Raw genomic sequence first — 13,541 nt, 5'->3', positions numbered from 1 at the left:
AATAGAAATATTGTCATTTAAAGCATTTTTGCAGAAAATAAGAAATGTTTAAAATAATGAATATCCAGTGCTTTCAGACCTCATATTCATTGTAAAATAACCCTGATTTTTAAATCATGACTTTGTGCATCATATGCTCTTCACCAGTATTTCACACTGCTTTTGGGTGATCTTACACCACTCTTGGCACAAAAACAATGAACAACGAACAATGCTCCATGCCACAGGTCTAGGTTAATCAAGGTGTGGATGAAGGACCACTAGTTCAAGACCCTGTCATGGCCAGCCCAATCTCCAGACCTGAACCCCTTTGAAAACTTCTGGAATGTAATCAATAGGAAGATAGATGGTCATAAGCCACTATACGAAGGTGAACTGCTGGAATTTTTGTGCCAGTAGTGGCATAAGCACCCAAAAGCAGAGTAAAAGACTGGTGGAGAGGATGCCAAGACACCTGAAAGCTGTGATTAAAAATCAGGGTTATTTCAACAAATATTGATTTATGAACTCTTCCTGAATTAAAACTATTAAAATTAAATTAGTTTTTTTTTCTAAATTAATATGAACTAGTCTTCTTTTCATTATTTGAGGTCTGAAAGCACTGCATCTTTTATATTATTCTGGCCATTTCTCATTTTCTGCAAATAAATGCTTGAAGTTAAAATACTTTATTTGGAATTTGGTAGAAATGCTACTAGTTTATAGAATAAAACAACAATGTTCATTTTACTCAAACATATACCTATAGATAGTAAAATCACAAAAAAACGATAATTTTGAAGTGGTATCTTAATTTTTTCTTGTCTTTTTGCTCACCTGTAGGTTGTTAATTACATGTACATCACACAGGCTTCACTGATTATAAAAAAATCTTTAAAAGCCTTGTCATTTACTGCATTTTATCTTCTCTCCATTTAAATGTATTACATTCTCCTGTTTTATTTCACTACTCATCACGCTTGTTCTACATGACTTGCCATTTCAGAACGAACAGGGCTATATATGCTTGGACTGGTGTGCAAACATCAGCTCTTCTCCAAGTCGTTTGATGTGAGCAGATGTTTCCTATCTGCAGAAATGTAATGTGACAGGGCTGACCTCACCTCAGCCACGGAACAGGAGGAACACGTAAATTAACAAAAGACATTCCGCTACACAGCTACACGTCATATGCACTGTGTAAATGGTTTGTGTGCGTGCGTGCGTGCGTGTGTGTTTTTCACCAGCTGAGAAAGAAAGACAGAGGGGGGTGGGAAAAGATGGCTCAGAAAAGTGAGGAGAAACCCCAGGAGAGTGGAGTTGTGTGCCTGAAGGCAGACTCATAGAGCTGCTCTCTGTAGACTAGTTCAAACTGACTTTAATGAAAGACTCCCTTCACTGCTTATTGAGCTTAAAGACAGACTCCAGCACCGCAGAAAAAACACACACCTGCTAGATACAGCTGAGTTTATAGCAATTTCCCTTATTATTGCATTTATAGACAGAAAAAAGAGCAGTTTAGCAGCCAGGAATTCCCCATTTTGCTTATCAGAGATTTATATTAGACATAATAACTATGTGGCTTAGTTAAATCTCACTTTAGAGAAAGCATTCATATTGTCAGATGATCACTAGCAAGTATTGACATTTGATGCTTTTATATAGTACCAGCTGATTAATATTTCACCACCACCTAATAGACCACTGAAGTCGTGCCGTCATTTTGTAGTCAGCGCCATGTTGTTTATGCCCATATTTGGGGTTCCGTGTCTAAGCAATTCAAGTAAATGGGGAATTTGAATGGGCTTTTCAAAAACTGACCTCTGTCACATTCTGTGGTAAATAAATATGTTCAGAACCCTGTACGTTTTATTTTGTGTACATTTACCTCCTAAATATCACTGAATGCTCTGAATTACGAGATCATTTAAGGGTAGTAATTAGAAAAATGCTAACTTTAAGCTAACGCTTAACTGACGTCACAGCACCGCGGCTGGAAATGGCCCCGGACTGGACTTCGCGTTTTGGATTATTATGCTTCTTCACAGGGGTTCATTAAAGCATTTAAACAGGTAAAAACTCTTTTAGTAATGTTGAGCAGTGTAATGTTGAGCAGTGTAGTCTGTGTTAGAGCTTTAAAAGGCAGATAAGAGAAAGTGGCTCTTAGTTCAGCAGGTTTAGTATTTCATTACAATCATTAGTTTATACTAATTACAACACCTGACCCAAATCAACTAACAACTAACTAATCAACTACCTGCCCTCATTGAGGCGACAACCAACCAGAAACACCTATTAATTTCACTGCATAATAAAGACGGTAAATGTCAAAACATGTTACAGCTGGTTCTGGAGTATCACTGACCTGTTTTAGTGATTTTATGCTGTAACAGTTTTAGCTCTCCTCAGTAAGGGCAGTAAGTTCATTAGTTAGACCAAAGTTTTCGCCGGTGTTGCGCCAAAAATAGTCCTTGGCTGATCTCTACAAACGCACTGAGAGGTCACTTCACGCCGCTGTAGCATTAGCTTAAAGCTAGCATTTTTCTCATTACGACTCTTAAACAATCTTGTAATTGAGAGGATCCAGTGATATTTAGGAAGTAAATGTACACAGAATAAAACGTACAGGGGTCTGAACAGATTTATTTACCACAGAATGTGACAGAGGCGGGTTTTTGAAAACTCTATTCATTTTTCTCATAGGGAAAAAACGCTTAGACACGGAAGCCGTACAAGGACTACAGAATGACGCATGACTTCAGTGGTCTATATACTGACAACAAGACGTGAAGGTTCCTTGTGTTTGCCACCAAAATATTAGCAAACAGATTGTACTTGCTCCAGTACATCCCGGTGCACATGAACCCGGCCATTCACACAATGTTAAAGCGCTCTACTTCCTTTGCTCCAACATCCAGTTTCAGCGTTTAAAACGTGCAGCTTTTGTAGGCACTTAAGACACAGAACAGGGGTTAGCATGGGTACCCTCTGACTAGTCTTTGGCTACTTTTCCCTATACGCAGATGCGTGTGAAAAAATTTAAATGGGATTGGATGTTTTATGTATATCTTTACTGTCATAAAAAAGTAAACTGCATATTTAATTTAGAACAACTAAAAATAGCAAAAAAAAACCCAAAAAAAACAAGGTCACTTCTCTGAGATCACCTTATAGGGCTTTTCACAGTTTGACACTAAACAATACAAAACATTGCTGTACTGCCCCCCCTCCGTCCAGCCCAGTCCAGTAAAAGGACTTAGCTTCCAGCCAAGAATCTTTTCCCCATGCCTTCTCTCTCATTCATAAAAGGCTTGTCTTTACGATAATACCCCAATGGACTGCAAGGACTTTTCCATAAAGCAATTTCACGGGTGTAAATTACTTACTTTTATATGACGGTGACTCCCCCTACCTCCTTCGCTGCAAGTGGGGGACACGTTGGGTAAAGGGTATCTGAAAGGTAGCTGCTATTATGGAAGGGATCCAAGTGATTAAACGGAACTGAAGGACAGAGGCCCGGCATAGAGGGAGAGCAAGAGAGAGAGATGGAGAGAAAGAGAGAGCGAGCTCGTCCTGCAGGCTAGCCTGAGGCTTCAGGAGAGAGCAGCCAGATTAAAGATGCCGTATTCCTTTTAATGCCTCCAAAGGCTGCTGACGACTCCGGCATGGATAGAGAAAGAGAGAGAGGGAGAGCGCAAAGGGGCGGCTTCATTACCACTAAATCAATAGCGCAAGCAGGTCCTGATTGATTTAATGGCAGTGTAAGTGAAAGGGGTTAAAAAATAAGGTTCACCTGCACAACAGTGGCACCAGGCAGAGCCAGGGGTGCAGCGTATTGATGGCAATGCAGATGAGCCCAGCTCATTAGGTTTAAAACAAGCAGAGAATGGGCCTGGAATCCGTACAGAGGCACTTTTAAAGGAAGCACTGAAACGTTGTGTTTTGATCACACAGAGTGAGGAGAGAAGTAGAAGAATAGCTGGTAAAGTGTGTAACATACAGGACTATATTAGTACGTGGCTATTCTACAGCTGTGCTTCCAAGTAGGTTCAATCAGAGCTAATACATTTAAAACAATTTTGCACATTATTTATATTTCTGCTTTTTTTCACTTTAAGGTAGCTTCTCTTTGTAATGGAACATTTAACTTATTTTGCTTTTTTTAAAGAGATTCACTGCCTAAAATGTAGTACCAGGTTTAGTTTAGTTTGCTTAATAGGCTTTCAATATTCCATACCACTGCATGCATGTGTGTATAGTGTGAAGGTTAGAGCAAGGTTATGCCCACCGGGTGTGGTGAAGTCAGAAAAACAACATATTTTGTCTCAATTTTCAGCAGTTATTTGTTAGTTTTACTGGCGAAGAAAGCAGTCAGCGAACTAAAGTCAATTATAAATGCCTTGGAATGGCTTATTAAACAATCTTATTATACCCTAATAGTTTTAATTACTGGTCTTCTTTTTGTATAAATCATTCTCCAGAAGGAACTCTTTTTTTAATGGAAAACACTATTTGTGACTGTAATTAAAGAAAATAAATTTACGACTTTGTTCTGATTCTGACCATTCTGGCTTCACTGAGTAATGATTAATGCAAATACATATTGGTTGAGATAACCATTTAGTGCTTAATTTGGCCAAATGTATTGCGGCCGACCGCCAAAGTCTCCTTACTTGAACAGCTTCAGACAAGGACACATATGAGCATAGGAGACGCTGCAAGCGGTCACAGCACACTCTTGTGGAATAATGTGGGTACTGCACTCTTATACACAGATCTTTATGTAGAAATTACAGAAGCAGTAAAGATAACATTGATGCACTAAAAAGAACTGGATTTTGCATATTTCTTTTCTAAGAAATCACAGGCTGCCAGTGCAGAAGCTGTAACAGAGGCGCTGTTAATCCGATAATAAATAGTAACACTCCTCTTTCTCTATTCTCCATAGTGATGAACAAGGGCCAGTGTGTGACCAAATACTACCGCTGGATCCAGAAGAATGGTGGCTATATTTGGATCCAGTCCAGCGCTACCATCGCCATCAATGCCAAGAATGCCAACGAGAAGAACATCATCTGGGTCAACTATGTCCTCAGGTATTCTCGGTTTAAGTGTAATCCCTAATCACCCTGATGCTTATTTGTCAATGCCCATCAGAAAAGTAGAGGATTTCTCATTTGTTATTGCGAGACAGCAACGGGCAAATAGATAGATCTCTGTAAGCCTCTGTTTAATTTCCTCTCCCTCTGCGGGCCCGAGCAGAGCCTTAGCCTGAGATCATTAGAGAGGTGTGGGCTTTGGGGAGCACTGGATCAATCAGGATGTTTGAGATGTTCAGGAGCAGTGAGTGTAGAGGAGGTTATTTCATGTTCCTTTCAGGAGGCTGTTGGAAACGGTTCTCTTTTGGCCCTGTGAATAACTTACTCATCTCACCAATCTTTTTTTCTCTCCCTTTTTTATGGTCAGTAATCCAGAATACAAGGACACACCTATGGACATCGCACAGCTTCCAAACCTGCCAGAAAAAGCCTCAGAGTCCTCAGAAACATCTGACTCGGAGTCCGACTCTAAAGAGAACTCTGGTACAGTATCAGATAAAGGTTTTATTGCAAAATAAAAATTATAGTGGTCTGTCATCAGCAAATTATACACAGCTTTGGAAAGGAAATCACTTAAAAATTATGAGTTTCTTTGACTTTACCAAATTGAAAACCTCTGAAATATAATCAAGAGGAAGATTGATAATCACAAGTCGTCAAACCAAGCTGAACTGCTTTAAAAAATTTCCACCAGGAGTGGCATAAAGTTATCCCAAAGCAGTGTGTAAGACTAGTGGGGGAGAACATGCCAAGATGCATGAAAACTTTGATTAAAAACCAGGGTTTTTCTACCAAAAGATTTCTGAACTCCTAAAACTTCATGATTATGAACTTGTTTTCTTTTCATTATTTGAGGTAATTATTTGAAAGCTCTGCATATTTTCTTATTTCAGCAATTTCTCATTTTCTGCAAATAAATGTTCTAAATGAAGTAATTTTTCATTTGGGAGAAACGTTAGTAGTTATAGAATAAAACAACAATGTTTATTTTACTCAAACATAAACCTATAAATAGCAAAATCAGAGAAACTGATTCAGAAACTGAAGTGATCTCTTAATTTTTTCCAGAGCTGTATAAACAAGGTAACTTGTGTATGGGTGCTTCCCCCCCACACACACAGCTGAAACTGATTAATCAGTTGCATACAAATCTCTGCTATCACTCTGCTGTCATGAATCCGACACATAGGAGTCCTTAAGCTATAATACTGAGTGCTCCAATTTGTGCTCATTTCAATGCAGATTTGAATAAGGGCTAATAATATCACACCTGAACATCACATCTGCAGTCTTGAAAAGTCATTACGTAGGGCACAGTTTACATCCTTACAATCTTCCTCATTTCCCACAATCCTTTCTGCTGCCCCCGAAGATGCCAAAACATGAAATCTGGTTAAAATAAATGATTAAGCCTGGACAGTCACTTGGAGATATTAATTATGCATTGCAGTGGAAGATTGAGTGTGATTCCAGAGATGGTCTGGGGGCAGTGAGAGGATGAGGCTGATTGACAGACTGGGGAGAGTGCCAGGTCACTGTCCCCTGAAACCTCTGCATGGTCAGCCCTTTGCCAGCCTTCATAACAAAGGTTACAGTCTCTGCCAGCTGCAGCTGGACTAGACCGTGCCCTCCCTCACTCTTTTCCTCCTGATATTACCACCCTTCTCTCTCTCTCACACTCTTCCTGTCATTATCTTCCCTCTCTACTTCTGTTTCCTCATACAAGAAAAACAATGAATAGGGTGTACACTTTGTTATGAAAAGAAACAGATAGAAAAACAAGATTAAAATGGTAGTTAAGGAATAATAATTATTAATTATAATTATCCTCTTGTGATTGTAATGAAGGCGATGTGTCAAAATCTCATTGCTGCATCTACTGCCTCTGATACTGCTGACAAAATAGCATGCTATAGTTAAACTAACACAGAAATCATGGAATTTTACCTAAATTGGATCTCATTTGGCAGATCAGGTGTTATCAATTGCATAACCAGGTGTTTTAAGCCTACATTCCATTTTCTACAAATACTGAGCCTGTTCGTAAACAGAAAAATGATTACCTATTACATCCACATTACCACAAGTCACAATTTTCACATTTTACTGTTAGCAGGTAGACGTGGAGATATAGAAACACATTTTTTATAAAAGTCATAATGACTATAATGAAAAGGTTAATGTTGATAAATTTGGCATACACTAGGCTACCTGTTTTAGCCGCATATGTGCCCATTGAAAATAAATGTATTTTAGTACATTACAAACGTTATTGCACGGATCATGAAAATATTAGACAAGCCTCTCAATAAACAATGTAAATCAAATGTAATTCCTCACATAACATTTCTAAATAGCTTTTAATTAGATTTTAATTGTGTTTTTGAAATTTATAACCTGTAGAAATGTTCGAAATGCATTACAGTTGGGAAATTTCACTTAAGTTCTTTGCACAGATCATCTTCATACTAGGCTACATATGTTCTTGCTGGAGTTGGCATGACGTGATGTGCAGGTGCGATCGGTCACGTATAAACCAATAGTGTTGGAATGGTAAATTATTTATATTTCTCATTCAGACAAAGAGATACATCTGGATTGTGTGTGTTTTATGAGAAGTGGGAATGAAAACAAGCTCAAATGAAATAGGAGTAATGAGGCTATTTTTAAAATTAAGGAGTTTAGGAAAATGTAATGATAAATTAAAGAAGCAGGAGTAAAATTTGGCTGAAAAATTATTACATATTAACTTAAATTTCTACTTAAGTATGGCAACAAAGTATTTGTACTTCATTACTTCACCTCTCGTTTTTCATCAAAAACAGAAAAATGTTTAACATTTCAGTCTCTTAATAAAAAATGTAAATCAAAAGTAATTCCTTACATAACTTACTTTGTGGTGAAATGCACATTTTTAAATAGCTTCAAATTAGATTGTGTTTTTAAATTATAAAATCTGTAGAAATGTTCCAAATGCACCTTGTGTGATAAAAATAGAAGAAAATGTGTAGAGAAAATTTAGCTTTAACTTTAGTAATTGCACTAATTTCTGAAAACCCCACTTTCTCCCTCTCCTTTTCTCCTAGAAGACAATGAAAATTCTAAATCAGACGGGAAAGGGAATCAATCTTCAGAGCACAGCGAGGACCCAGAGTCAGACAGCAAAAAACATGCAGGTCGGCCATCAGAGCAGGAGATGAGGCGGCAGGAGGAGGGTGACAGCTCCAGTAACCCAGAGAGCCAGGACAGCGAGGACAGCCTGGAGCCATCTGACTGTGAGCCCGAGCGCAAGGAGGGACGGCTGGCCGAGCTGGGTGGCCTGCGCATCAAAGTGGAGCGCTACGGAGATGGAGATGGGACGGAAGTCCAGGATTCCCCCTCATCCTCCTCTGAAGAGGAAGAAGATGAAGATGAGGAAGAAGAGGATGAAGATGAGGCTGGAATGAAGGACTGTCATAGTGGAGGGGAGCTGAGCGGACCTGCAGTTAGCAAACACCAGAGACGGAAGAAGAGAAGGAAAAAGCAGCAGAAATGGGATGCCAGTCGCCAGCGGCTACGACTTTCACCCCCGGTCGTCGCCACCCCAAGCCCCGGTAGTCTGGACCCTGCATTGGGCGAGCAGCCCCCCTTACTTCCACCGCCCTCCCCAGCCACCGCTTCTGTGCTGAAGATTAAGACGGAGATGGCCGAGCCCATTAACTTCGACAACGACAGCAGCATCTGGAACTACCCACCCAACCGGGAGATCTCCCGCAACGAGTCGCCATACAGCATGACCAAGCCCCCAGCCACACACGACAACTTTCCATCCCCCCAGTCCACTGGCCTGCAGGTGGCCATCCCAGACTCGGTCCTCACTCCGCCCGGCACTGAAGGAGGAGCGGGCAGCAGGAAGTCCAACTTCACTAACAGCAGTAGCAGTAGCAGCAACAACAGCAACAGCACCCCCTCTTCAGCTTCCAGCTCAGCTTCCACAAGCCTGGCTCCACACTCTTCCAACTCTGCGACCTCTGACCCCCTTTCTCCCCCTCTGTCAGCTTCACCGCGGGACAAACAGCAGGGCACGCCCACCTCGCAGGGTTCTCTTCTCTACAGCAGTGACCTGGAGGCCCTGCAGCGGCTGCAGCAGGCAGGGAACATGGTGCTTCCTCTAGTGCACCGGGTCACGGCCACCAGCACAGCAGCCGCCCCACGCGTGTACACCACGGGCACCATCCGCTACGCACCAGCTGACGTCACACTGGCCATGCAGGGCAACCTGCTTCCCAACGCCCACCCCGCTGCAGCAGCCGTCAACTTCGTGGACGTCAACGGGCCCGGCTTCGGCATCGACCCCAAGACGCCCATGGAGATGCTGTACCACCACGTGCACCGGCTCAACATGTCTGGGCCGTTCGGAGGCACGGTCAGCGGGGCCGGACTCACGCAGATGCCCGCCGCCAACGTCTTCACCACCGCAGAGGGACTCTTTTCCTCGCTGCCCTTCCCCGTATACAGCAATGGCATCCACACCACACAGACTCTGGAGCGCAAAGAGGACTGAATGCAAAACTCCAAGACCATATTACTGTGTTCAACTGTGTTCAAAAAGACTCTTTTAGAGGCAAAAGACTGTGTTTCGAGTTGGGGGGTAATGAAATGTTCTAGCACTTTGAATTTCAAGCAATCATGCTTGTGTAACTGAAACAAATGTTTTTTTCTGTCTTTCTATCTCTCTTCTTTTTCTTCCACATCCTCTTCCGCTTTCTCTCTCCTTTCCTCTAGTTGTTAATGGCATTTTCTTTAAACAACTAAACAGACTTCTAGTTCAGAGAGGTCCTTTGAGCCACAGAGAACTCGTCATACCGTGGTGTGGGGTTTCTCTGTGGTAAAACAAGGCATACTTTTTGACTTAAATAAGTAAATTACATCCTAACCAGGATGTCTTGTGTATTTAAAGGCAATTCAAAAAGGAGATTGAGATGAAAACTGTTCTTCTTTTTATTAGTATCTGTCTTGATGTGATCAAGGTTGACTCAGACAAAAGGATGTTACCCTGTTTGACATAGTTGAAAGGGTTTTAGGGTTCTTTCTTAACGAGGGAATAGTATTTTAGGAATAATGCTTTTCTTCGTTTTTTTTATAGCTCAGATTTTACTTACGAATCATGCATTTAAAAAAAAAAAGCAATTTTAGCCGGGTATTGACCTGTGAACAGAATGTTACTATAAACTCCCAGGACTTTGGAACAGGTCAGTGTGAGATTCCTCCAGTTCCATCTTCTTTTTGCAGTTCCATGGTGCTAACATCAACTAACCCTCACTCAGCTGGCTGATGTAGGTACTGTTCCAGAGCTCAGCACGAATGAAGGCTTGAGAGATTTTCTACTGAAAAGTCAAACCTATAACAGACAGGTTTATTTTTCACGAGTTCGTCCCCCACAGAGATCGGAGAAGGGTGCTGACGGCGGCTCAATCTAATTGAGTCAGGAAAGAGATTTGGAGCAGGTTGATTCTGTTTGTACTTTTAAGTGAATATCTTCTCTCAGTGTAACTGAGGCTAATTTTTTTGCATCATAGACTTGAAGATGAATGTGAAACTCTAACTCTTCAGTCAGCCCCCCCCCCCCATATCTCTCCTTCTTCTTACATTGAAAGCCTAGTACATTTTCTTCCCACCAGTCTCCCAAAATCAGTTTCCCCTCACATCCTTCATGAACTCTGGATACCACATATCAAGGAGATTGTAATATGGACATGCATTTTCAATCAAAAATGTGTTTTGAAAAATCACATTCCTATTTTTTTCCACTGTTGCCAAAAAATATTATCACAGTTTAGTGTTAAAACACTGTGAATTGTCGTTTGAAAAAAAGAAAAGTAATAAAAAAGGAAGAAAACTGTCACTTCATCTTTTGGCAGCCATCCATCAAGTCATCTATTACCAAGCGTGATAACCGTAAACGTGTACAATGTGTAAGTGTCATTGGCTGTCAGTCTCCATAGCAATTTCAGTGTGTGTTACTATATGCAGTATATGCCGAGCTGATGTAGCTGTTTCGTCCTTTGTCCTCTCTGTGCTAGTGTGGGTTTGGACAGGGAAACGCGAGTTCTCCCTCTCCTCCCCCCCTACAGTCTTAGTGAACCAGTGGAGGTTAGTGGATTTTGTGTGGTGGCCTTCCAATGTAGTGTCACCTTTTTGCTGCTTCCTTTTGTCTGTATTCCTTTTCTGTTCCTGCTATTGCTTTGCTGTCGTGTAGTCTACAGACCTCTCTCTCTCTTTCTCTCAGAGATAAAAGACTCTTAACTAGCTCAAAGGTTTAAGGAGCCATTCTTTGCCACTGAGGAATTCTGGGATTTCCGTTTCCAGCTGGAAACTGATGAGGATAAAAAAACTGAAGTAGCATTTAGACCTAACGTCTACACTGGAAAACCTCAAAGGCCGCAGTTGTGAAACACTCCCAGAGTCCCTTGTGCTTCTCGTGTGCATTGGGTGTATTTCATTGGTTTCCACCAAACCTGTTGACTTCAAGGACCCTGCAACTCACAGGAAAATAATAATAATACTAATAAAAAGATTGTGGTAGTATTTCAGGACAATAAACAATTTTAAAGATTTCTAAGGAGTTGAAGAGAAAAAATTTCGCACTATAAAATCTATTTTTATAGGTGTTTTGAAAATGCATGTTTACTAAGTTGATCATTTGGTTTACTTCATTTTCTTCGGTCCAGCAGCTTTGTCAGCGTTTAGTGTTTTTTAGTCTGTCCAGCAAAGGAAAGGGGCAGCCTTTTGTCTTTTTACTGAATCAGGCGACTCCTGTACATCAGGAAACTCATGTCTGTGGTTTCTGTGCAGATGTGTTGTTACTCAAACCCAGGTCATGATATATCAATGTTTTTAAAAGCGATAGTGGGGGGCTTGCTGTTGGAGCAGTTGCAGGAGAGCTTGGCGTCACCACTGGAGGTCAGCGGGAACCTAGAGTTTAGCGTTTTCTACATTGCAGTGCAAAGTTGTGCTGGGGCGGGGGCAGCTCAAAAAACAGACACTGTGGACCAGGAAATACACCCATATGTTACAAACTGAACAGCCGGGCGAGCTGTCTCAATGTTTTTCTGTGTTGTGTCAAAATGATTGCTGGTGATTTAATCTAAAACTAATCTCAGCTGCTGTCAGATAAATAGTGTTTAAAAATTACAATATGAAAAATCACTTCATTACCTGTGAAAACTGTGTCTGTGTTTTTAACTATTTCTTGTACAATTATACAGATTCTTTTATGAGGAACTTGGTGCCAAGTAGATGAAATACGGGAGAAAGGGATTCTCTTAGTATCAATGTTAACAGTGTTATAAATTCTAAATACAAAAAATTAAAATATTAAAAAGAGAAAACTATGGTACATTTTTATTTTCTTTTTTGATCAATTTTTATTTTTTCTTTTTCCAAAAAAAGAAACATAACTAACTGAAGCTAACTGAGTGCCTGGCTTATTTTTTTTTTTTTTTGAAAAACATCTTTTTTTTTTCATTTACCATGAATAATGCTGCAATTCTGAAATGTACATACTTCATTTTACAACAGGGTTCTTTTATACTTTTGTAGGTTTTCATCAGTTTAAGCAAACATGTCATACATGGTTGTCTTTATGTAACAGTTTTTTACCATCTTACAGGTGCCATATTCATAATAAACTTCTCTTGGATTTGTTACTATCTGGCATCATTTCTGTTCTGTTCAGTTCATCTCAAGTGAACGCCACACATCAGTGACTTCCTTCCCTTCTTTATTTCTCTCCTTCTTTATTTCCCTGTGTTGTATTTCTCTTCTGTTCAGATAAGCAGTCGATATGTCCTTCGTTGGTGTCATGGTTGGTTTTAAGACTCAGGAGGGAACCCGTTTTTCTCTCATCCTGATGCGCTCATACTTCACACTCATGCAGACACAGAGCATGCAGTCCAAGTGCTTCCAAACACCAGACTGCTTCCTCTCTCTCTTTATCTGTCTCTCTTTTTTGGGAGGGTCTGTGGCAATCCAGCGCACTCGTATGCCTGGCCCTGTCTTGTCAGACATGATGTTTAGTGGTGGTTAAGTGCATTTCTTGTTTCTTTTGTTGTTGTTTTTTGTTAAACAGGAGCTCACGGGTATATTTGATGCTCTATCATACCTCGCAATATTCTCATACTAGGGTTTTTAATTAGCGGGTAATCTAAACTGTGCTATCCGTGTCATCTGCCATACTGATCTCACTGTAACTCCAACGGCAAAGCTGAATAAACGGGAAAAATCTAAATCACTCATTTTAATAGTGTTTTATTTTAGATCTCCTGCCAGGTTTGCTCAGAGAGACTAAAACCTGCAGTGTTGTTGTGCAGAAGATTGATTTCAGCAACAGCTGGGTGTGCAGGCATCAAATCATGCCTTTTAAAACTGTATAACTCTGTCACTGTTTCTCTTCCTTTCTTTCCCTCTCCTCCTCTGTCTGGC

At 40.6% G+C, this 13,541-nt stretch overlaps 1 protein-coding gene across 4 annotated transcripts in view; it reads left to right on the top strand.

The window, feature by feature from the left end:
* The window catches only part of LOC103033325 (neuronal PAS domain-containing protein 3), a 281,074-nt gene extending 268,305 nt beyond the window's left edge, over window positions 1-12,769 (top strand). For 3 of the 4 annotated variants that reach the window (XM_007253775.4, XM_049463948.1, XM_049463947.1), the window contains 3 exons: window positions 4,928-5,075; window positions 5,446-5,561; window positions 8,165-12,769. In XM_007253775.4, the coding sequence (XP_007253837.3) occupies window positions 4,928-5,075; window positions 5,446-5,561; window positions 8,165-9,621 (1,721 nt within the window). In that variant the 3' untranslated portion in view covers window positions 9,622-12,769. The remainder of the gene's footprint in view (window positions 1-4,927; window positions 5,076-5,445; window positions 5,562-8,164) is intronic. The other variant, XM_049463946.1, reaches the window with a different exon arrangement.
* The last annotated feature ends 772 nt before the right edge of the window (window positions 12,770-13,541 follow it).

The sequence above is a fragment of the Astyanax mexicanus genome, chromosome 14 (assembly GCF_023375975.1).
Source record: "Astyanax mexicanus isolate ESR-SI-001 chromosome 14, AstMex3_surface, whole genome shotgun sequence".
NCBI lineage: Eukaryota > Metazoa > Chordata > Actinopteri > Characiformes > Acestrorhamphidae > Astyanax > Astyanax mexicanus.
Note: the sequence above shows the minus strand (reverse complement) of the source record. Positions and strands in the feature narration are given on the sequence as shown.